Source organism: Epinephelus moara, chromosome 24 (assembly GCF_006386435.1).
Source record: "Epinephelus moara isolate mb chromosome 24, YSFRI_EMoa_1.0, whole genome shotgun sequence".
In the NCBI taxonomy this organism is placed as follows: domain Eukaryota; kingdom Metazoa; phylum Chordata; class Actinopteri; order Perciformes; family Serranidae; genus Epinephelus; species Epinephelus moara.
In genome coordinates this window covers 22,692,932-22,718,431 of record NC_065529.1, presented here as the reverse complement: position 1 = coordinate 22,718,431, position 25,500 = coordinate 22,692,932, and the positions used below count along the sequence as shown (strand labels likewise).

At 40.1% G+C, this 25,500-nt stretch overlaps 1 protein-coding gene across 2 annotated transcripts; it reads right to left on the bottom strand.

The window, feature by feature from the left end:
- Positions 1-834: 834 nt before the first annotated feature.
- On the bottom strand, positions 835-25,436 carry LOC126386383 (inter-alpha-trypsin inhibitor heavy chain H3-like). Of its 2 annotated transcripts, XM_050038686.1 has the most exons (22): positions 24,380-25,436; positions 20,329-20,364; positions 20,169-20,192; positions 18,913-19,070; positions 18,726-18,830; positions 18,485-18,647; positions 13,965-14,075; positions 13,727-13,855; positions 12,812-12,928; positions 12,561-12,729; positions 10,628-10,753; positions 10,040-10,221; positions 9,751-9,936; positions 7,792-7,931; positions 7,480-7,640; positions 7,205-7,234; positions 6,990-7,106; positions 4,319-4,432; positions 4,022-4,223; positions 3,336-3,511; positions 2,133-2,244; positions 835-2,029 (listed from the first exon to the last, which is right to left on the bottom strand). In XM_050038686.1, exons 1-22 carry the CDS (start codon positions 24,485-24,487, stop codon positions 1,888-1,890), a joined length of 2,808 nt encoding a protein of 935 aa, XP_049894643.1. In that variant the 5' UTR covers positions 24,488-25,436; the 3' UTR covers positions 835-1,887. The 2 variants fall into 2 exon arrangements, with proteins under 2 accessions (XP_049894643.1, XP_049894645.1); XM_050038688.1 differs by lacking the exons at positions 20,169-20,192; positions 20,329-20,364.
- Positions 25,437-25,500: the final 64 nt, after the last annotated feature.

Sequence of the window (25,500 nt, the reverse complement as noted above, 5' to 3'; positions counted from 1 at the left end):
GAAGCAATCAGAGGTCATTTGTAATTTTAACTAGTGCCTTTCTCAGTGCTATGATGCACTCTAAATCCTGACTCAAATTCCTCAAATAAATTATTATCATGGAGAAAATCACACAGGTGGTCTGCGACTACTTTCTCAAGGATCTTTGACATAAAGGGAAGATTAGATATTGGTCTATAGTTGGCTAACACCTCTGGATCCAGGGTGGGCTTTTTTAGTAGAGGTTTAATTACAGCTACCTTAAAAGACTGTGGTACATAGCCTGTTAATAATGGTGAGGAAATGAAGCACCAGCTGGGCCGCTCCAATATCCCAGCAGTGTCAGCGCCGTCCCTACTGAATGATTTCAAAGTGTACCAGCTACAGTCTTAGCTTCACCTCCCATGCCGAGTCTCTCATGTCCCTCCAAGAGACCACACCTGGTAACGTCCGTGGCTCTGACAGAGAGGCTGGAGCTCAGCAAGAGAAGCAGGACAGCGTGATCAGGCTGAGTGCCGCCTGCCCTCAAGCCGTGAGTCTCCAGCTATTAGGCCTCAAGCAAGCCGACTCTGGCCATCATGAAGCACTGCTCTGACTTCAAATTAAAACGTTTTCTAGTTATACTGAATCAATTGATTTATTATTCCTAAAATTTATATCAATCAAACACAAACATGGTGTAAATGTGGATTTATTGTAATCACACAGAACCAAGGTCAAAACAGTTATTGCTGAAGAGCCAAGTACACTCAATATCTTAATTTCTAACCTTAAAAATGTTTTCAAAAAGGTGGCTAGATTGAAATGGTTGTGTTGGCTTCACGTTTGAATCTTAATACATCAATGACAATAATAATTTAATCAGTGTGCATTTCTTTATTAATAAAATCACAAGAAGCACATCCACAGGATGATTTTTGTCTCCCAGTCAGAGCCCAGTTAGAGCCCTAGTGAGAGTCAAGGACCTACAGTATGTGGGTGGGTTTTTGCACACACACCAGTGTAGAGGTTCCCTCTTTTTGTTGCACAGTCCGTATATGCCAACTGGTTATTGTTCACCTCTTCTTGAGGAGGTGAAGGGGCAGTAATTTTGTGAATCAAAGTGATGACAAAGCATAGTGTGAGGCAAGACATAATTGGTACAGTTGTGGCCAGGGTCACACCCATCTTACCTTAAAGTGAACCCAAAGTCCGAATACATCAAATTTTAACACCCCAAAATGCCTTAAAGGAATACTTCTGCCCCCAATAATTTATGCATCAATTAAGCTAGTTTTTAAAAATTGTTAAGAAAACGTTGTATTTCTCACATGCTTCCGCTGAACAAAGAATCCGAAAACTGAGAAAATTTTTGATTAAAACTGAACTGAAAGTGAAAGTTACCCCTGCTCTCTTCAACACCAGACTTGGGGGTTAAGTATTCCTTTATTAATGAGGTATATCCAGTGTAAATCCTTCACTGACAGGAGGCAAATATTTTTACAGCAAAATATTAGTTTGAGTGCAAAGAAATGAAAAGAAGTTAATTTGGTGTGTGGAGTATGCAGCATAGAAGAATATATAATTGTAAGACAGCGTAAACTTAGAAAGCTTTACCAACCATACTATTTATGTGGTCAGTAAATCTATCCAGACTATTTAAAACACACTTTAACCTGCATTCCAACTTTTACTAGTCTCACATACTGTCAATAACACTGTCATTTTACTAAGTAATGTCCAGTTGTGAGTTTTGAAATCATAAATTGATATTCTGTGTTGCAGATATATAAAAATGTATATAGTGTTTGTTTCAGTATGTGTGTAATGTTTGAATGAAGACACATTGTGACTCTCTATAATCTGCGATCTCTCACCATAGTAATGTGGCCCCAGTGCACTGCTACTGAGGTTTTGCATTTTCAGAATTTAAAAAGTAGACATAAAAAGCCCCGACACAACGTAGTCTGAGGCTCTTCCGTCGATGAGGCCTTTCCCTTCATTGTCAACAAACCAGCAGGGAATACTTTCCCCATTCTTCACATCCCTGCTGAAATCCTTCTGCCAGTGCCTGTAGATGAGAGGGGAATAAACTAAGAGGTGATATAAAAGAAATGCTCTTACTTTGCATGAATCACTGTATGTGTGTTTAAACATTAAGAGGAATTGTTCACCTGGTCACGTTGAGTATTTGTCCCTTCACATACATGGTTGCGTCTAATTTCTCCTGGACCACACCTGGACGAAGGTCTATCACCTCAAACCCGACGCCATGGTAGAACTGACCTGGAGAAAATATGTTTTGATTTATTCAAAATTAGGAATCGGCAAACATACAATAGCTATGTGTGGCACCCTGGAGATTTCAGATTATATCCAGTATTATTATTTTATTAGTTCTTGTAATTAACTGACTCCCCCTACCATTATTTTTCTTATTAATATAATTTAAAACGACTTGTGTCACTTATAAAATCTCACCTGCTTCACTTTATGTAATTGCAGGGTAATACCCATTTTCACCAGTAGGTCGCAGTATAGGCGCTGTAATTTGAGTGACTGCCGCTGTAATCCTGGCGTATGGGGAAGTAAACTCAGTTGTACAGCGTAAACAGTCAAGATAGCAGCGCAGAGAGCCTATACTCATCCGAGACTGTCTTTCTTGTTATATTTGCAGGTGAGAGAAGTGCACAAGCGCCCAATAAATTTCGGTTAAGCTTATCCCTCATTTCTCGTGCCATTTGTGTATGTTTATAAGGTCATTTATGTCAGAAATACAGCAGTTAACTACTGCTAGCCTTAGCTGCTAACATAGCCGTGTCCCGCACGTTGTGTGGGTGTAAGACGTAATGGCGTCGCGCTGTAATGATAGTGACCTTACCATTTCGTTTTATTGTCTTAATGCATATTAACAGTGTTCAGAGGTTTATAACATGAAGCTGTGTATATAAGCAGCCACTATAAGCAGTTTACAAGATGTGTTTCATATAAGATAAGGTGCTCAGTGTACAATATAAGTCAATGATAAAAGCGGCCACAATATTGAGTTTAGGCCTATTAGTGAGAAGGCTGTACATGTTATGTTGTTTATTCAATATTCATTTGATGTTAGGTCAGTAACAGATGCGTTATGTATCACTTTATTATTTTTGGCTACAATCTGTGCGTGCAAGGAAGAAAACTCAGTTGTACAGCGTAAACAGTCAAGATAGCAGCACAGAGAGCCTATACTCATCCGAGACTGTCTTTCTTGTTATATTTGCAGTTGTCCTGTGCAAATAAAGTCAACAAAACCTGAACACATGTCGTCATCATTGTACATGTGTAACATATGCATCCAAAGCACGATGATATAAAACTTTCTCGCAGCTCCCTACCTAGCAGACCATGAACTGAAGCAGACAAGTGGCGGCTGTCCAGGGTGTAGAAACCCAGGTAGTCTTGTTGGTCGTGGCGTCTCTTCCAAACCTTTGTGTGTTTAATGACTGTAAATTTAACCGAGTGCCTCAGCGTCACTGTCAGGCTGCAGTTCTTAGTCAACTTCAAGTCCATGCTGCAGGAGAGACAAAAAAAAGTTCTAAGTTGACTAACAGCTGACAGCAAAGTCATGATTGTTTCGTTTCTTTGTCATTTACGGAGCCGGTGAAGATGTGCTCTAGTGATCCTTTATTTCACCAGGAATACCTTGAGATCAAAATCCTTTCCCTAGGGAGCGGAGACTGCACACCAGTTACAGTTTAAATAGAAATAAAAACACAGAAGACAGGAAATAATCATCAAATACACAAGGAAGAGACTAACTCAGGTGCGAAACAGTTGCATTTCTCAGTTACCTGGACTTCTAACCACAGACTGTATAAAAAATAATCGCTGTAGCTGTCGTGACATCATACACTGGTTTGTAGACTCCCATTTTGAGGCTTTGAGTTTGGCATTTTAACTTGACACGATTAAAATGACAAACTAGCTGTGATATACATATACAAATCATCCTATAATTTAAGTTTAAAACGTGTTATTGTCCAGTGACGTTACATAATGTTTGCAAAGCAGTGTTACTTACTTGGTTTCTTTGATAGAGGCTGCATCAGACCACAGCAGCTTGACCTGCCTGCCATTGTGGAAGACTGAGATGTCCTGAGTGCTCACCTCCAGCCTCACCCCCAGCTTCTGGTGGATGATACCAAAACGGCCAAAGTAGGTGTTGATGTTACCGTCTGGAACTACTTTCTTTTTCCCAATAATTTCGCCGTTCACCACAAAGCCTGAAAATAATGACAGTTTTGAGTTTAAAAAAAAAAAAAAAAAGACACTTGTGCTCTGATTTTAAAACAACTGAGTGAGTAAACTCAGGGCTGACCTGATTTTGGGTCCCTCACCAGGTTGAAAACGGTTCCTGGTTTATCGTTGATGTTGAAGCACAGAGCGTCGTTTCTGTCTGGCAGTTCTATCATGAAATGAGGATCTCCGTCCACTGCACAAGCATCATTACACAGCATCATGTCAGACAGAAAGCATATATCAGTGGTTCCCAACCTGTTTCCTCAGGGGACTCCTTTTCTATCACTGAGTAAACTGACGACCCCTTACTAAGTGACATATTTTATGGATATTTAATATTATATTCGATGCATAAAAACAACAGCACAGAACAACAGTTAAACTGCACAATTATCCAGAATAGGCAGTAACTGCAGAAGGTTTGTGTAAAACAAGTGATTTGGAAGAATTTTGATCAAATTATTTCCTGTGGATCTTGTGTCAGAGGTAAGTTTTCCTAATATTTTTAGGATTTCTTTTACACAATTCTCAGTCTGTATTATGTATTTTTATTTTATTTTTTTTAAATCATGTGTACTTAATGGGTTTCTTTTTCTTTTACAAAGTCAGTTCTGCTTCTCCAGCTCTTTGGTTGTTTTAGCAGCGTACTTTTCTAATGCAGGACAAGGCTGTTTAACAGAGAGTGAAGGCTCTGTGAATATAGCTTGTGTTCAGGGGCTGTATTCACAAAGCTTCCCAATACTAAGAGTTGCTCTTAGTGACAAAATTATAAATAAAAATTTGACATTTTCTAAGAATTTCCCCTTAAAGTTAAGACAAAGTTCACAAAACATCTAAGCCCCTTAAAGAGCTCCTTAAAGAGGACTTTTAAGAGGCTTGAGAGTTTCTTAAGAAGAGAAGAAAATGGCAGAAAAACAAAGAGGTGGGAGAAATATTCTCCAAACACTGGATGACAGTGAGTAAATGAAATGCTACAGATTAGATGCTGCAGGGATAATATGCGTGGTCGATCTCATTAGAGATGCACTCACATTTCCCACCCAACACAACAACAATATAACACCAAAAATAATATGATCACAACACTAAGATATTTGGGGAAAAATGTGCTTTCACAGTCAGCAGTTCATCTCATTTTTTTGGGTGTCCACACCTGGCAGGCTCACACAGGGGCGTGTCAATCATATCTGTTAAAAGAATGTATCACACCTAGACACGGGGTCAACCACACCTCCTCACTAAGATAAAAGTTTCTGTCCCTCTCTTGCTCAGAGTTGCTCTGAGAACTTTCCTTAATCACTCCAAAGCTAGGACTTCTTACTTTAAGTTTTTAGGCCAAGTTAGGAGCTCTCTGGGAATTTTCTCAGAATGTTTGTGGTCTTCATGTACCCATAATTATCCTGTGAGATTTTTTAAAGTTTATACCTTAAATAATATTCTAAACTTTATTAGTCAAGTCATATGAATTTTTAATCATCACCCCCAGTTTCCACATTTAAATAAACTAAACAGTACGTGGTCATTAAAAAAGTCGAGTTTTATTTACACCTTATAAATCTCACTGACATTAACATTTTGTGTCATACAGTAAAAAGCGTCCTAAAAGAACAACAATGACGAGCAGGGCTCTGATATTATAATGTAGTCCGTTAGCTCCTAAGGGCTCTGAATAGAAAACAAAAGTACTGTTGTTAAGGAGACAGTCCCAAACAGAGCAGAGGTGTCTATAAGCAAGGCACAAAGCTACCATTCAGAGGAGAGACAAACTTTTTCCAAGTCAAAATAACTGGAAGCTACAGTAGCCTGTCAGAAAATGCTAAAATGTGCACATATGACTCCAAACAACCTTTTCAGGAACAAAGTGAACAAATGCCGACAGGAACTATTTTGGTAACACTTTACTTGAAGGTATCTACATAAGAGTGACATGACACTGTCATAACTATGACATGACACGGTCATAAACCTGTTATGAACATTATGTACATGTCATAAATGTTTATGACTGCTGTCATTAAGTGTCATTCGGTTTTTGTAATGACAAGTTGACATTGTTTGGGTTGTCTTGATTATGACAACTTGACATTAATCAAAGTGACATTACCATAAGTTGTCGTTGTCATAACAAGTTGACATTAAATTTGCTTGGGATGTCCTTATAATGACAACTTGACATTAACCAGGATGACATTACCAGAAGATGTCTTTACGTTAATGTCAATTTGTCACAATAAGGACATCCCAAACAAATTTAATGTCAACTTGTCATGACAAAGACAACTTATGGTAATGTCACTTTGATTAATGTCAGGTTGTCATAATCAAGACGTTCATGACAGTGTCATGTCACCCTTATGTAGATACCTTCAAGTAAAGTGTTAGCACAGTTTCTCATCCAGTGGGAACATGAGGAAGTTAGCCATTTGTAGAGCCAATGGAAATTGTACTTGATTTAAACCCATATGTAATTAACATCAAATTAGTGGTTAGAAAAACTTAAGGTAATCAGAAAAGTGTTAAAGACATATCACCACTACCTTTACCATAAATGTTAGAAACAAAGCAAATAAACATTTATGACAGGGACGGTAGGGATAGGTCGCTACCACGTTTTGATCTGGTCCTACAAAGCAATAAAAACTTTTAATAGAAGATTTAGGTAAAAGTGACAGGAACATTGAAAGTATAAATATAAATGAAAAGGTATAGAAGTATGTAATAACTGAAGTACTGCTGTATGAAAATGTTACCATCTGATTGGCTACGAGAACTGCTGCCACGGGAACTGCTACCACGGGCACCGCTACCACTGGAACTGACATGATGGGAACTGCCTTGCCATGATGATTTGGAATGAATGGTACTTCCTTTCAAAAAAATAAAAAATAAAAGCATACTTTCGTAAATTTGTTCAGCCCAACATGAGATTAATGTGACATAATTAAGTTAAAAGAGATTGTCCTACCACCGTGTCTCTCTTCTTTCTGACGCTGGTCTGTGGAAAAAGGCAGTATTAGGAAACACACAACAAAAAGTTCATTGGATGTAATTTGCATGTTCTGCTAACACATACTAATATAACGGGTTTCTAATAATGTAACAATATGCTATAAATCTGGGGGGAAAAGAATATTCAGCTTTACTAGTGATTTTAGCAGATCACTTTTTTTCTATTCTCACAGATAATAAAATAAAGAAATCAGATGCTAACTAATTAAATATGCTTTTTTTCCCCTTTACCCTCAGTCAGTTTATCAGCGATGAGAGGGCTGTCTGTTCCGTCCTCTGTTTCAGGTTTTGTGACCACCATAGAGGTGAGAGGGGTGACAAAGTTATATCGCAGGGATATCTCCAGGGCCTTGGCTGTGGCGTTGTCTTTCTCCTGCTGAGTACCGATTTCACTGAAAGATTAAGAAAGAGTGGATTATTTCACAGTTTAATAATGACATTTGATGCACATTTTGAATAATTTGAATCACTTTCTGTCATAGTTCATAGAGAAGCTTGCTTCAAATCTTGGTACAGGTACAGCTAAAACTAACAGACTCAAACCTGTTCTCCAGTAGCTGCTGGATAGTGAGGTAGGCCCACAGACGCTCTGAGAAATTCCCAAAGATGTACTCCTGTCCTGGGTAGATCACGTCCAGGTTTACTGCATCGGCATTTCCCTGCACCTGGAAGTCCTCTTTAGGCTAGAAAAAGAGGAGAGATTAAATAACAGATATAACTGACAGGAGAGGAAATCAATAATTTTCAAGGGCGTAGTCTAGCCTTGTGTTGAGTAACCAAAGTTTTAAGAGACTGGAAAGGGTTATTATTGCAGTAAAATAGATTCAAATGGACAGATGGACAGAGAGAGAGATGGACATTTCAAATGCAGTTTGAATAGCAAAAATCTGTGAAGTCACTGCGGAGATATCAATGTCTAAAGTCAAGAAAACGGTCTTGCCCAAAAATATGACATCATAGGTTTTAAAGTATATAACATCAGTAGGCTGTACACTGTAGGAAGGTGACTTTCACATGTTGACCTGTATGGATGCATTGAACATTTAATGAAAGGGCAAAAACACTGCAGAGAAAATAAAACCCTGTAACCCTGTGAAACCTGAGTAAATTGGTTTGATTTCTTTCAAAAACATGGGAAGAAGGCAGTGAGCAATGTAACTAGAAATGATCCAAAATTAACAGAAAATTACTAAAAAGTTACAAGAAAAGTAGCTGAAAATTTGAAAGAAAAGAAATTTGAAAAAAAAATCAATAAACAAGGAAATGACCTGTAAAAAGGGCTAAAAATTGAAAATACATGCATATATGTATTCCATAACATATGTTTGAATATATCATTCTAATAATGATAAATGTAGTTTTCTGGACCTCATTCATTCATTTTCTGTAACCGCTTACTATACTGGTTTTGTAGATATTTTCCCTATTTTTTTTCCCAAGAATTTTCTGTCTTTCTCATTGATTTTCAGTTAATTTTCCTGTCAGCTTTTAGCAAATTCTTGCTCATTGTCATTTTTCCCCATGTTTAAAAAAAAAAAAAAAAATCAAACTGATTTGCTCAGGTTTCAAAGGCTTTAAAGGTCTCTTAAATGTGTTGCATCAAAGGGACAGCTCACACCAAGATAAAAATATGTATTTTTCCTCTTACCTGTAGTGCTCTTTATCAGTCTAGATTGTTCTGGTGTGAATATTGGAGAAATCGGCTCTAGAGATGTTTGACTTCTGTTGAATACAACAGAACTATTTGGCACTCAGCTTGTGGTGCTCAAAGTGCCTAAAAAGTACATTTAAAAATTCAACAGCAATGTCTCTTTCCAGAAATCTTGACTTGGTTACTCATGATAATCCACAGACCTTGTTGTGAGCAGTTTTACATAGGAACTACTTCTTTGCACCACAAGCCAAATGCCATCTAGTACTATCATATTTGAGAGAGAGGGCAGACATTTCTACAGCTGATATCTCCAACACTCAGCAACTCACACCAAAACAATCTAGACTGATAAATAGCACTACAGGGAAGACGAATACAGTATATGTATCTTTAAATTTGAGGTGAGGAAAATCAATAGTTTTGCAGGTACTGGGTCATAAACCATTATGAATATTTGACAAACTGAAGTTTTGACCAGATGATAAAGATAAAAATCACTGATGCCAGTAGATTTATCCTGTGGGGACCATGTGTACAAATTTACATGACAATCCACCCAAAGTGCTGTTGGTGGACTGACCATCCCAAAAAATGTAAAAGTAAAATAGGAACATAATGGCATAGCGATTTGATCCCAACTAAGGCCATAAGGACTGGAAAAAAGTACCTCTCATACTGCTAAAGTAAAAATAAATACCTGGTCTACGACACTCTACCTTGGTTCAGTTCACTTATAATATTGCTCTAAGCATTCAATATTCAGTCAGCAAGTGCACATACTGTCAATTTACCGTTAATACTAGTGTTTTATTCATGCTTTAAGTGAAATATTTCTGTTCGTTTCTCACCCCCTGGCCGAACACTTCCACCATGAAATTGTCCAGGGCATTGTCCATCAGCCGACCGGCCACTACGATCTCTGAGCCGTTAAAAAAATGGCTGTAGTGGTTTTTGGTCAAGAGGACTACAGCATTGTCGGGATAACGCAGGTCCACCTCCAGGAGCAGAGGGCTGGACACCTCCTCATAGAAACCCTGGAACAAAGACACTTTCCTAAATATTCTCAGAGGTTCAAACAAATATCCCCAAACTTCCATGAACATTGTTTGCTGTAAATCCATTTATATTTCTTTTTACCTGAAGTTGAACAGCTGCATCCGAACCCTCAAAAATCCTGCGGGCCAGCCCTTTGTTTTGTCTGGCCATCACATCCAGGAAGGAGTAATCCACATCATTCCCAAATCCAAGACAGAACATTGTCATCTTCCCCCCAATAGCAGAGCGTGCATTCATCTGAATCTTTTGGAGGTTGGACTCCCCTACATGCAAACAGGCACACACGTGTTTTATATGAGCATGCAGTGAAAGCCTTGCTGCTCCAACAGGACAGTTAATCAACTTCTAAGATTTTTCTGGAGCTTATCACCCTTTTGAAAACTTTAAATTCTGTTGTGAATCAAGCTGTCGCATTTACAGATCTGGAGGGCATTCAGCAAACTAGATGTTACTCAAGAGTGAGTATTTATTCACAGACAATAAAAGGATCTTTCCTGACAAACAACTGTGTGAGAAAGAAAGAAACCAATAAGGACAAATCCATTTTGACTACTTTGTGACACAACTACTTACCAAAATGTCATCACAGATTGGTGGCTACATGTCAGGCTTGTTTTAAACTGCTGTAATCTACATATAATAATAATCTTCCAAATTAATCCAGCTCACCACTGTTTGGCATCCCATCAGTCAGTAAAATGATCATATCCGCACTCCTCTCCGGAAGGTTCTTCCTTTCTCTTTCTCCCCGCAGCATGCTCACTGCCCTCAGTACAGCGTCATTGATATTGGTGGCTGAAAGGCAATAATACAATGAGCAAATTAATGTGAGCATTTCTTGAGATACTCTATCATAGAGGAAATAGAGTAACAATTCCTCAATATATTCCATAAAGGAATAGTATGGCATTTTTGGGAAATACCCTTTTATTTTTTTGCCTTCTTGCTGAGCATTAGATGAGAAGGTCCATTCCGCTCTCATTTCTATCTACTAAATATGAAGCTTATCTTAGCTTATCAGAGAGACTGGAAGTAACAAAATCTGCCAATCAGCATCACTAAAGCTTAGAAATTAATATGTTGTGTCTTCTTTGTCTAATCTGAAATGTAAAAATGACAATTTGCAGTTTTATGTGGTGTTATGAGTCTCTGCACGCTCCCTGGTATTTCCTTGTTTTAAGAACCTGCTTTAAAGGTGGAATCTGCAATTCTGGAGAAAGATAATTGATATTTGAACTCGGCACACAAACAAGTACACCCCTCCCATCACTGCTCCTTCAGAAGCTTCGGTAATATCTGCGATGTTATTTATGTTTCTCTACTGTCATGGTGTACCTCCATTTCTTGTGGGCGAGGACATGGAACAGCAAAAGTAGACAGCATGTTGTGTGGCTCGGTTCAGCACACACACAAAATGGACAGCTAGCAGACTGTGAATTAGACAAAAAACTGTACTGGATCAGAACTGCAGACTGCACCTTTAATTACCTGTTAGCTGCTCTGCTTTCATTATTAACCAAAGATGTATGTTTAGTTCATAAGGCAGTGCAGAGGAGTATTTCATATAAGGATTGAACTGAAGTCTTCTGACTCTCTTGACTCTTGTTCAACAAATTGTAAAATGTAGATATCTTATTGGATTCCTAGTCATTTGAATTAGATAGCACACAAAAAATCATTTCTGCAAAGCATGAATATGTTACATTTGCACATTTCTAAAGTGAGAGAGCATATAAGCTGACTTTTTCATCGGGAGGTGGAGGGCATGGTGAATGGCTTGACACCTAGCAAAACCCACATATTCTCACTCCGACCTCGTCACATGACGTTTGGTCATGGACTTTTCACGTCCATATACGACGTGCAAGGTACCCTGGGTGTGTTGGTTGTTGACGTTCTGGGCCACGGTGTCAAGTTCTGCCTGTTACATTCATCGTCTTCTTTCAAAATTCACTTCTGTTTTCAGAGGAAATTGGTACAGCACTGCAAATTGAGAATTTTTTTTTTTTGCTTCAACAACAAACACACATGGTTTGGTTTAGGCAACAAAAGCACGTGGTTAGGTTCAGGAAAAAGAATAGTGTTTAGATTTAGAATCTTACGGGATGCGAACAGCCTTCCCACCCCCCCACTTTCTTCCTTGTCCAGCTGCGTTTCCCCCTTACACCACTGGGTGCCGCTAAACTATAATGGTAACCTGCCGCATATCATGCCGACGTTCAAAGACGCCTGTATTTGTTGGTTTCTGATGCCGCAAGTCACTGTACGAGCACCAGATTTTGACGACTTTGGAGTGAGAGCGAGATCGCGTGACACATGCCATGCAGCATACAACAGTTCGAGACCAACAGACAAAAACACTGGTTGTTTTTTAGTGAGGCCTTAGCTGCTTTTCCAGTGGCGAATGTGCCACCAAAAGTGGGTGTTTTTAGCAGCTTGTCACTGTGTGTCCAGCAACCCTGATCTTTTTTCAAAACAGGATCTTTTCATAACCAAGTGGGGTTTTCGCCTAAACTTAAACACATGTCAACCACATATTATTGGTTTGCAGTAATGTACGATGCAAACATTTTTTCTAGTGATTGGGTTGTTTGCCTCTTACATCCACTGTCTCTTAGTTTCTTGATGTAGGCGATGGCTGCAGTCACATTTCCCTTTGTTGCTTTGGTGAGAGAATCCTTCCAGGTGATAATGTCATTATCAAACAAGATGAAAGCAAAGTGGTCCTCCTCGTGGAGGTCTTTCAGAATGGCGACCAGTGCATCCCGGGTCTGCAAAGGATTCCAAATCCACATATGAATATGTACGTACAGTGATGCAGAATAGAGCTTACCTACGCACAAGGTATTTTACCTGTTCAATCTTTCTTCCACTCATTGATCCGCTCCTGTCAATCACAAACACCACGTTCTTTGGGACTCTGCCCAGATCAGGTGGAGCAAAAAAATGCACAAAGTATCCGTTCACAATCTGAAGGGAAAGACAACATTTAATTAAGACTAATGTGAAAAAATATAACAAAAGGGAACAGCTATGCTCACCTTCAAATGGCTGGGCAAGTAAAACTAAGATCAGAAGTAAAGTACAATTTTACAGCTTAAAGTTTTATTCAACACTGCTGTGAGCTATTTCCAAGCAAATACATTTTGGCATTGCACATTGCTGCAAACCATGCAAGTTATTATATGGTGTGACTTTACATTTCAACAATGCTGTGGTGAACACGTGGTGACTTTGAGACACAACAACTTGGTTATGGTCAAGAAAAGATCATGTTTTGGTTTAAGATACTCAACTAAATACTCTACTAAATGTCTCATTTAAAAAAATCTTTCAGGCGACTATCTCAGCCAAAACAGCAGAAATGTCTTGGTTAAAAGACAACTGCTGGTTTTTGGGCCTTAACGGCTGCTGGTAACGGTTTTGTTTGTTGTCGTTGATCTTGAACAGTGGTCTGCAGTGATTTGCAGCTTAGCAGGGTTCTCCAGATGATAAAAGAAAATTCAGTGTATACATTACGTCACTTTAGAAATGTTGATGTGATACATATGAAACATACAAAGATGTAATGTATTTGTTGTTTGCAGAAAGGTACAATGGTAACATTTACGTCTGGTGAACAGGCTGTTCCAAGAGCCAATCTGATTTAGGAATACCTGTGAAAAGAGGCACCGCGCCTGCAAGTGAATCTCAAAATATTGTGCTTACAGTAACATAAGTGAGTCGCATGTGTTATGTGTTGCTGCAAAGTCTTTGTGTGCCGCTGACCTGAACTTCCCCTAGGTTCTTTTTTCGGTTCACATCGTACTTGATGATGAAATCTCCACCAATTATGGTGCTTTCACATCCTGGGCATTTCCTCTGCTGCTCCAGTGTTGGTGAAAAAGAGATGTGTGCCTGGAAGACATTACAGTCTTTATTTCTGGACAAATCATGTATGCCTACAAAAAATATCATGAAGTTAATAAAAGTCTATAAACAGAAAGATAGAAATTTTTCTCTTTACCTTTGTATCTGTGACGGTTTTCTCCACCAGGGGGAGAAGCTCATTGGAGAGGAAAGTTGCAGTGGCCTCAACAAAAGCAATACCCTCAGGCTCATAGATGTTTGCCACAATCTGTGTCCACACACACACACACACACACACACACACACACACAGGGATCAAGTGTAGATTATTGTGACGTGCAGTCTCTTAATGTGAACACAAATTCCTCACACTTTACAGGACAATCAGTTTTCCAGCTTCTCTTATCCAGTATGTCATTATTAAAGGTACACCATGCAGAAATTGTCAGTTACTATTTGCAAACACACTCACCAACAAAATCAAAATTGAAAACCAATGCCAGATCACTCTTCTGATGTTTTGCCTTGCTATATGCGTATCTTAGCACTGTGTCCGCAGTTTCTGTAGCTTCCTCTCAGATGTGTGCTGCTTATGGTCTGGTACCTAGTTGCTACCTTTTATAAAGTCCCATCCTCACCTGCATACTGTGCTCAGGAATGTCCCGAAAAGAGCAAAATAAAACTGTTATGACCCTGGGTAATTTATTTGTGATTCTGCTGTTCTGTTGTTCCTCCCTGCCTGAGGGTGGTGCTGTGTTTCTCTCTCTCCAGGTGCTGGCTGCTAACTGGTGGTTGGAGATTGGTGGAGCTGGTATAAAATGGCCGCTGCTTGAGCTGTTCTCTTGGCCCTACCATAGAGCATGGATACCAAGAGGCAAAGCTCAATAGAACGCCCCATAGCAACAGACTCGCCCATGGTTTCGTCCTACCGCCGCCATTTTGGACTGTCAGCAGACCGCAGCAGACCCGCTTGCATACAAAAACACACAGACAAACTGAAGTATATCCCTATTAATTATGCTTACAATGCTACTCACCTCGTGATAGCTTGGTCACAGCTGCTTTTTCACATTTTTGTAAAGCAAAATATAGACTTTAAAAAAAATAAAAAAAATGAAGAAAAACGGCCTAGATGGCATCTCTACATATTACATCAGCTTATGAGAAGATTAACTTAATTACTCCTTCGAAATCACCCCATAAACCAATCTACCAAAAAAAAAACAAAAAAAAACAACAACAACAATATTTTAACTAGAAACACATTAATGGCGATGTCACATAGTCAGGAATAAAGATTTATTTACAGTTTGTACAGTAAGGGGACAGTAATAATAATAATAATATATAGGCTATTTTAATATGATATATTTTAATGCTAAAGCAGTAATCAGTTCTGATATAAATGGTCCAAGAGGCCATATATATGCCTATATATATACTATATAGGCCTATTTATATACCCACGAAAACTGGCATATTAAATTGATATTAAAACACTTTAAAACGTACACCTCTGTCGGGATCCTTCGGGAAACGGTGGAAGGCCAGGTGCGGGGTGTTCCACTGATAGTTGTTGCAGTTAATTGCACTACACTGTTTTCTTTTACTTTTTTTCTCCTCTCTCCTTGACATCTTGCATGTTGTCTGGGCGCAATAGTCCAAGCACAACAGTCCAAAATGGCGGTAGCGCCCCTAGTGGCTGTTGGCAAAAATTCAACGGAGCTTCGCCTCTTGGTATCCATGCTCTTTGGCCCTACTCCCAACTGCACCATGCTTTGTTGCACTGTGTTAAATTTGAGTCAGTCTTGATATCAGTCCAGCAGTCCAGGTAGCATAGGGGTGGGTAGCCCCTTTTATTTAATCCTTTTTCTCCTGTTTATTTATAGGGAGTCAGGTGAGAGACCTGTATTTTCATTTTCTTTACTTTTGGGTAGGTAAGTTAGTTTTAGTGGGGAAAGAGGGGAGCATCTTTTCATGTTATGTACCGGTTCCCCTAGGCCGGTCGTAACAAAACTAAAATATGAAAATAAAGGAGATATAGATTAATTTTAGGAGCTGATGGTTTAATTGCTGAAGAAGACCGCAGAAGACTTTAGCGTTTAAGGCATACATAGCATAACACAGTGTATGCCATCCAAAGATTTTGAAGCTGTCCTCCTCTCGAGCACCTGCCCCTTTGCCCCTTGATGGGCAAGTGTCCTTTTGTCATTAAGGCATTTTTTTTGGTGTGTGTGTGTAGGCCTGCCTGTGCCCTTTAACAATAACCTTTAACAATTAATAATTCATAATAATTTAGCTAAATAAAATGACCTGGCTGCCGTCAGTTACATGATGACCTTTAACCTTGTTCATCCTTGACGTGCCACGACACGCCCTCACTTGCCCTCCCTGCTCTGACAGCGACTGACGACACCGGGATGCTGCAAACTCTGCAGGAGAAGAACTGACGAGCTTACAGTGAATACGGAGTTATTTATCTTCAAATGCCGGTTAGTAGGGTTTGCAGCATGTGCACGTTGTTTTGTGTATTGTAAGGCAACCGACGAAGTGCAATGAGCATGCTGTGTGCAACGTTACCTGTTACCAGAGTCAGATACTCTGCTGTTACTAAGTAAGTACTGGCCATTAGCCGCTAGTTAACCGAGGAGGGTGGGGGGCGGAGGGGAGTATGATCGGCTTCTTGTTTTGTCATGGGCGAAGTGTAGTTCTGTCCACCGTTTTAGAGAACATGATTTACAGGGCTTTCCCTGCCTTTCTGGAGGGCTTATATTTCACTAAAACTATGCAATATGAATATTCATATAATGTTGGACTATTATAATTACAATATTATTTTTTTTAAAAACGCACTGTATTTCTATGTTTTGCAAAGAAATGCATTCAGCACAAGATTAGAATAGATGTATATTTTAGATATGACAAAATATTGCTTTCACAGCAGCAAAGTTAATGTTTACAACAGCAAAATTATTATATAACCTGAACAATATCTCACTAGGAAGAAATGGGAAAATGTCAGTAAAAAAATGTCATTTTAACTAATATATTGTGTGTACGTATACACCTATAAATATATGTATATACATTGCGCAATTTAAACATTTAATTAGCTTTTTGCCTTGTGCAAAGTGGATAGTCAAATTGAATGTAAGCATAAATACAATATGTTATATTGATTACATTATTACTTTATTCTTCTTATTATTATAGCACTAGGAATAAATAATTAAGGACAGATTCTGGATCAGCACCATGGAGCAAACTTGTGGCCGTTGTATAAAGTATTTCTGGAAAAGGACTGAAAAGTCACTGTGTGTGTGTGTGTGCGCGCATGCGCTGGGGAATCAGATTTTCTTTTATTAATCATGATATTTCATTGTGCAGACACGCCTCGTAAGGAGAGGAGGTGGAAGCAAAAACAAAAGGAGCTGCGTGAGGCTGCTAAAGGCAGTGGATCCCTCACCAGCTGGGTGAAGAGCACAACAGGTAAGAATAACACATGTACCAGTTGTTTACATTGCAGAGGTATTTGGGTGTAAAATACAACAGCAGCAGCCATCAGTCCTGTGAGTGTCTCCTCCTGTTTACTTCCAGCTGTCAGCCTTGGCTGCAGCCTCTCTCAGCAACCAGTCTCCTGCAAACCATCAGCACTACAGCAGGTCAGCCACAGTGAGCCAGTTCCAAGCACTGTCAGCAATCTTTGCATCTTGTTATTATCACATAACACTTGTTTAATCAGCTGCCATCTCTCCCATGCTTGTTTTAATGTCTGCAGTCTCAGATCAACACAGCCCTCCAACACTTGAAGCAGCAGCAGCCCCAGCAACCCCTCAACAGCAACTGTATACCCCATCAGGTAAAACACAGACTACTTTTGCTTTGCATTGTCCCCACCTGATGAAATGGGATGTGGACAATGATATAGTATGATGCGATTTCATGTTACATTCTTTATGAATATAGGTTGCTATAATTCAGCTAGTTATGCTGTAAGTTATGTCGTCATAAGGTGTTTTAAAGTCTTGTTCCATGTGCCCCTTTTTAACTTCCAGCACCTGCCCCTCCAAAGGTCTCTGCACAGCCCTGCTACATGTTCCCAATAAAGGTTATTCTTACCAATCTGTAGGTGTGAGAAGATTCTGCTGGTTACTGATTCTAAACAGCTAACTAGCTTGCCCTAAATCAAGTGGCCTGTCCTTCTGGACATGCACAACACATATCTGAGTTGAGACAGAAAGTCTGCCACGGTCTGGGGCATAGAGCAACCTTTCTTCCTCTCAGCTTGGTTACTACAGAAACGGAGCCCGCCAGCGTCCCTTTATCAGGACAGCTGTACTCCCTCTGACACAGTTAGAAGACAGTGAATGAGCTATGGCTACAACTGAAGCAGCAGAGCATGACCTCAAGGCTTCGTCTAGGCTCGCTGCTGACCTGACCTTAAGCACAACTGTCTCATTTTGCTTTCTACTGACCGAGAAAGAAGGCTCCAATACTGTAAACTCTGACAACAGGCAGAGGGCAAAGTCTGTGCAAATAAATACACTGCCACCCTCTTCTAGTGGGTCATAAGTGATGACTCACAGGGATTATTCTTGTAGAGTCTATACAGTATTTGTTCAGAAAGTCCTGCATAGAATACCTGTCAGAAAAATAAAAGGGTAGAGTGTGTCCAACCTGAAACTCCTGCACCGGTTGCTGGGGATTAACTCGGGTCAGAATCTCATACTGGCCCAGTTTCCTCCGAAGGAGCTCCTCGTAGGTCAGAATGAAAGTCACGTTGCTTTTGGCTGCAATGTTGACAGACACTGAAAACTTCTCCATCTTCCTTCCAGATGCCCTGCAATGATGAGCATGCATGTTAATATGCAGTTGCATGGGTTTAATGCATACTGTAACATTTTCCACCCCAACCTACTTGACCAGTCCAGCAGTCTGTCCAGAGGAAACAGCCTTCTCATACTGTTTCTTAGCTTTCTCTTTCTCCTTCACCTCCCCAACATACACCTGACCATCAATTTCCCTGTGAGGCACAAAGACGAGTGTCAAAGATTAAGACAGTGGTGATCTATGTTCACTGTCAAAAGTACTGAGTTTTGACTGACATGCTAAAGTTGGTGATGAAGGCGGTCTTGGGCAGCTCCACTTCAAAGAAGATTTCCTTGGAGAAGTTTGCTTTGTTCAAAGCCTTGGAGGTCATGACGGTGTGGGCAAAACGAGACGTCACAGTGCAGTCCACTTTCACACTGTACACCTCCACCATCTGAAAGAATGGACAGTGTCACGTTCTTCCTCCAGCCACATTCCCGCTTTCCCAAACCCATTTACTGTCATTCTCTTACCGTCCACCAGATGCCTCCAGACTATTTTCCACCTTCCCTCATGTGTCCTGCATTAACCCCTTTCCCTCCAGTCCCAGTTACCCGACCTGTCCCTTGTCAGTCCTGCAGTATCTCACTGGCCCATTTCCACTCATTCCCTTTCAGGTCATTGAACTTAAAATGTTGCTCTGTAACCTTGAGCCATTGCTTTCAACCATACATTGTAAGCTGAAGCCTGTACCTGTCTTCCCCATTCTTATTTCCCATGGACCCTCATTTATTTCTGTTCAGACTTGCCCCCAATACCAGTGAGCCTTTGTGTTTTTTTGTTTTTTTTGACAATAAATTACTAATCAATTCATGTCTGCCTGTCTATCTGTGTTTGGGCTCTTCTCCCCTTGTTGCTGGAATTCAGACTTTGAACACAAAGAGGAAAATCTGGCATGCTTGTTAAGTAAAGTCTCTCTAAAAGGCCTCAGTATCATGAGAAAAGCTCACAAAAAGCTAACACATCATAGTATAGCAAGAGCAGTAGCCGAGAGAACTGGAAGCTCATTGTTATCTCTCTACTGAATTGTGGATCAGAGGTCACGAGAAATGTCCCCACATTATTCATGTCACAAAACTGAGTGAGGTCACTGTTGTGTAAACACGATGCAAAATGAAACTTTTAGAGAAAGGAATAAAACACAGATGGACAAATCACTTCCAGCATGTTTACCGTCTCCAGAAAAGCAGAGAGAAGAGAAATGCATGCAAATGGACACCGCAGGGAGGAAAGCGGAACAAGAGACATCTGGAGGCAATGAGGTTTATAGAAAATGTGGACTTCATTTTGCCAATAGTAACAATACCACTACTGTGAGATAGAAGCTGCCAGTCATCGTGACCATGGTCCTGTGTGCACTGAATTATTACATCCAGGTTTCACAATTAATTTCCCAATGATGCATTAATGTATGAATGCCTTGATGTAAGGAAAGGTCATGTCTCTGTTTTGATTTTAGAATTTTATATGAATATCAAAATCGTTTGCTTACATCTGCAGAGTTTGTGCTTCTCTTCTGTAAAAGACAAAGAGACAAAGATGTATAGTTTATTTTCAAAACCCAAATAATTAGAGTTTTATAGCAGGGTAATATGAACATTAAATAGCATAGTGCTTTATACTTTTGTTAGTAAGTATTTTAAGCTCAGTACCTTTATTGACCTGGGGCCCATAGCTGGTTGGGTCTCCTGGAACAACACACAGTATGAGTGCATGGTTGTTGAGAAAGGAGTATCAGGATTTGAGAAAGATATGCACAAATGGATGACCACTTGCCATCACTAAAGCAATACTTCACCCACATAATGACCATTTGCATATCAATTAGTCATCCAATGTTACCTTGAATTTGTGAAGAAAACTTTTTCTTGCACACCTTCACGTTGAACGGAGAATCCAAAAAAAGGCAAACATTCCTCATGAACTGATGTAAAGGTGGACTGCATTAAACAACAGCAAAACTGTATCAAAACATCCATTATTCATCCAGTCGTATGCTCATTACTTACCAAACACGTACTTTTGCTCAAACATTAAAGGCTCAGTGTGTAGGATTTAGGGGCATCTAGTGGCAGAAATAGTATATTATATTCATAACTATGTTTTCATTAGTTTATAATCACCTGAAAATAGCATTGATTGTGTTTTCGATACCTTAGAATGAGCTGTTTATATCTACATACAGAGAGGGTCCTCTTTCATGGAGCCCTCCATATTGTTCTACAGTAGCCCAGACAGACAAATCAAGCACTGGCTCTAGATTGTGGCCATTTGTGTGTGTTTTTTTGTCAGCCACTGCAGTTCCACTACATGCTTGGCACACAAGAGAAGTTTCAGTCCTGCAACCTTACGGCTAGACAGTGTTTGGCTTGTTACTCTGAAAAGGTAAAAGATTACCCATTACTCTTTTCAAAACTAATAATATTACTTGGCTCATTACTCCCGGCTAACAGTAATTTGTCACAATACTCATTAGGTACACCCTTTAAAATTGGTAATCGCGTATCTCCCCAAAATTCAGATGTGTGCCTCAAGGTGAATGTCAGGGTAACAGCCGGTAAGTGTAGCTAGGGTTAGATAGCTGCTTTTTTACCCGGGGGGGTTTCTGTTACCTGTGAGCAGTATTTTCCCAGGACTGATGGAGCATCATTTCATCCACCACATATCCAGCCACAAGCTTCATCACTGCTTTGTAGCCTAGATTAAAATCCAGTTTTGGCTGTTTAGGCAGTGTAAGGCTGGACCCAACCTCTGCAGCTGTGGATGGCTCACCTTTGGTAGGGTGTATTTCCTGGAGGTTCACGTTGTGTTGCCGGTCGAAGTAGCTGAGGTGTTTCAGACCGGAGGTTTGAGGACTTTTAGTTCGACTACCTGCAGCAACAGTGTTCTTTTTATCTTTCCTCCTGACAAAACCAAAGTAATGGGAATATTTTCAGCTGCTACGGTGTTTCCAACTAGATTGCTGCCTGTGCAGCACCATGATTACTAAAATGATTCCACTGATGTGATGTATGTCAAGTCAGTAGTGATGTGATAACAAAAGGAACATTGTAACGAGTTGATTGGTTTTGGAGTAACACGTTCCAAGTAACACTTTACTGCCCAACACTCCCCCTATATGACTCTAAATCCTGCACACTGGACCTTTAAGATTTAAAACAGGTCAGTACAAACAGTCTCATGCACAGCTGAGTCACGTACCTGGGCGTGCCTGCCTGCGTTGAAACTGTGGTCATGTGTCGCTCATAGGCACAAGCTCAGGCACGCTCAGGGCACACTAGAAGCTGGAAGTGTTTTATATTGTCACATTTTAGCAAAAATGCATGTGTTTGGAAAGAAATGAATATATGACTGGCTAAATGTGAGTTTGATTATACTGCACGCGCTGTGTGAGAGTTCGTAAGAGTTTGGATGTTTTGATGTAGTTTTGGTGTTGTCACATGCGGTCCCCAATGACTTCAGTTCACCCAGAATGTTCGCCTTTTTGGGACTCTTTGCTCAACACAGTTTTCCTCATGAATTCAACATAACATGGAGGGAGTAACTGATATAAAAAATAGTCGTTTTGTGGGCGAAGTATTCTTTAAACTTTACATTTCCTGAATGGACTGGTGCAGCGCCTGCATCACTGCAGAAGACACACCAAACTGGTTTGATGTGGCTTATTGTGTTATTGTTGGACTTAAATGCAAAATGGTGAATCCATTACAATGTTCTGATTTACAATTGTCTAATTCTCAGACAAACAGCTTGAGACTTTTAGATTTGAGTCAGGCCTTTTAGTCCCGTACATTGTGTCATTTTGTCCTGTGCTTGACAAAATTTCAAATGTGTAGAAATCTTTAGTTGTCGACCCAAAACGGTGGTGCCAGATCACATTGTGAGACCAGGCCCCAGGAAAGCCACTCAGCCTTGCAGCAAATTTTTCCCAGTGGACTTTTGCAGTATTGCAACGAAAAAATCCCCTTTGATCCAAAAAACATTTCCCCCATAGGCCACCACTGTAAAAGAGACATTGATAAAACAGTTGACAGGACACCTTCAACCGCAAACAAGGTCAATTATGAATCGTTCTGTTCTTAATTTTTGATCCATGGAGGTTTCATATTTGTAAAACTTTCCTCAAGCCAAGTAAAACAATGTAAAAGTCTGTGACTTCATCACAATGTAAAGTCTACGAGGTGAGTGGAAACTCGTGGGCGGGGAAAGTGAAAGTAGAAATCTTTCTTGTTGTCGGCGTCAGGCGAGCAACTCCACTGGAATGAATAGGCGCTGTCTTGAGGTCCAGTATCTAGTTATTATCAAAATCTATGTGTGAGACATGTCACCAATAGCCAGCATCAGAATTTAGGACCAAATTCTCACAATGAGCGTCCCTGGCCATTGTCACTGTGTGTCCCACACTGATGGCCCTCATCAACGCTAGTCAGCTTTTTCCCCGCTGATTCAGCAAGTTGAATCGGCATCTACAACTGTGGAGTCTGTCAGTGAGTGAAATCACTCTGATTGGCAGTTTAGCTCAGCGCATGAGAAGCTAAACGGAAGTGAGGAAAGTAAACAGTTCTTTGAACATTGGATTGTGTTGTTAATGTGCTAACTGGCTAATTTGCATCAAGACGGTACTCCGGTTTCCCTTTCCGAATACAGACAACCGCCTCCCACTGTTGTCGAGAGTTATTTCTTCTGACGCAAGTGCAGAAAGTACATGCTGGTTGGCCGTGCAATTTGTTTATGTGCAACTTTTTTGTCTGAGACATGGCAATGTCAGGCGACACAGCAGGGGGCTTTTGTCACGTCTAGTTCACTGAAATTGGTTGATGTTATTTCGTAACTGTTAATAGGTTAGATAAAACAATTTGTACTAGGGCAAGTAAAAAACAAAAACGTTGAACCCTGATGTAAAAATGGCTCAAATGGATGATGAGAGTTGAGTTGATGAGGTTTCGTAATTTCTTGCATATTTTTGTGCTACACCCAGGAATTCATTGCACATTAGAAATTCTTAAAAACTGATAAAGTCTGGCACAGATTACAACCAAGATTTTTAGCCCATGCAATGAACCCGCAAGATCACTGTCAATGTACAGTGCACAGGGGCCTTTAGTGACAAGAAATAGGACTTAAGACTTGACTTGAAAGGACCCTGCTTTGAAAGGACAACATTCAAATATCATTTAAATGTTCAGGACTCGAATCTTGACTTGCAATTTGCTGATGGTGCTATCGCATTAAAGGTTTCTTTTCAACAGTTATTACCAAGGAAAAGTAGCATCACATCCCCAAATATTGGATTAGAAATGCAAAACATATTGCGATATGACTGTTTTTTTCAACAGTTGTGAAGGAGATTCCTTTCAGCTGTCAGCTGGCTTTGGTGTTCCCAGAAATGACTGAATCTGCTGCTTTGGCATGTGTGTGTGTGGAAGCTGTTTTATTTTTTTTGCACAGTCTTGGTAATTATGCCCTCTAAACAGATATTCTTTTCTTCTTTTTACCAGGAAATCACTTTTGCTGCTGCCAGACATGCAACACACACCACTTCCTTGCGTGCCTGGGGGTTTTGCATGGGATAGATCAACTCTTACAGGCTTCTATAAACAGTGTATGGGCAGGTTAAAAATGAAGTGCAAGCTAACCATAGAAAATAACAGAGCAGACATTTGTTTACATGCAAATGTTGCACATGGAGCTTATTTGAAATACCTGTGCCGGAGCATCTCTGCGAGAAACGACCAGAGCTTCCCGGGCCTGAGCTGGAAGCCAGATGCAGACACAAATCCAGAACAGCAGGACTCTCCACACTGCAGGCATGGCTGGGAAGTCAAAGAGCCTCTGTCCCGGTATGGCTCAAAACAAATGTGAGGGGAATTTGAGGCATGTGGGGATCTAGTCTTCCCAAGAGTTTTACTCCACCCACACTCTGTGCTGCAGGAGGAGGGACCCTCTGCCTTTGCCACTAAGTTTGCGTGAGTCAGTGTGCGTTGTTTCCTGTAAATACATCGGCATGTGTGGGAAGATTTCATCAACTTAGAATTACGCTCTTCCAGTCAAGACTTGTTTATCCACAGGTTGATATTGGGTGAACCTCTGTGTGTGTGTGTGTGTGTGTGTGTGTGTGTGTGTTTACTATGTGGGCTTACTGCACGCTTTAAGCTCACCTAAATTATGCTGACATGTGAATGAGGTTGATTATACCATTACAAAGTGTAAACCACCAGCTAAGCCTTACATGAATTAGTTTTAATTGCCGATGTTTCCTGCAGTCAAACAACAATTTCAGTTGTTTGGGTACACAGAGGATTTTTCCTGTTTGACCATGAAGAAATGTTTCACCAATTTGTCACCACTAAGGTAAAATTTATTTGGTATCATGTGGTTTCGGAGTCCTACATCAGACCTCACATGAAGTGTAACAGAGCTTTTCATCAGCATTGTACTGCTTGGAGACAGTCTGGATCCTGTTCTACATCCTGTCAGCTCCTGACATATCAGCAAACATTTAAAGAGGCAACAGATAGCATCTTCTCCTAAATATATCATTATGAAAATAATGTGGGTTGCACAGGGCAGCGGCCACAGTAAAATCAGACTATCAGCGTTTACGTAGGTTACTTAGTGGCTTTGCAATAAGCTTCTGCCACCGGTGCCTAAATTTTGTGGAAATCTGCTTTACGGCAGGAAACGCGTCATGTATTGCGAAATTGGTCGGTCAGCCAATCAGGGACTGGAGCGAGTCCTTATGAGGAGTTGGGCATGAGATAGTTGAGTCACGAGTACAATGGCAGACGGACAAAGTTTGGAGACAAGTGAAAAACGGCCTAGCA

Excerpts from the sequence above, each read along its gene's own strand:
- LOC126386383 (XM_050038686.1), bottom strand. The coding sequence starts at position 24,487 with ATGCCTGCAGTGTGGAGAGTCCTGCTGTTCTGGATTTGTGTCTGCATC. Across the intron at positions 20,365-24,379 it reads GCAGAGATGCTCCGGCACAG|GAGACCCAACCAGCTATGGG; the intron begins GTATTTCAAATA and ends GTGTTGTTCCAG. Across the intron at positions 18,831-18,912 it reads TTCATCACCAACTTTAGCAT|GGAAATTGATGGTCAGGTGT; the intron begins GTCAGTCAAAAC and ends TGTGCCTCACAG.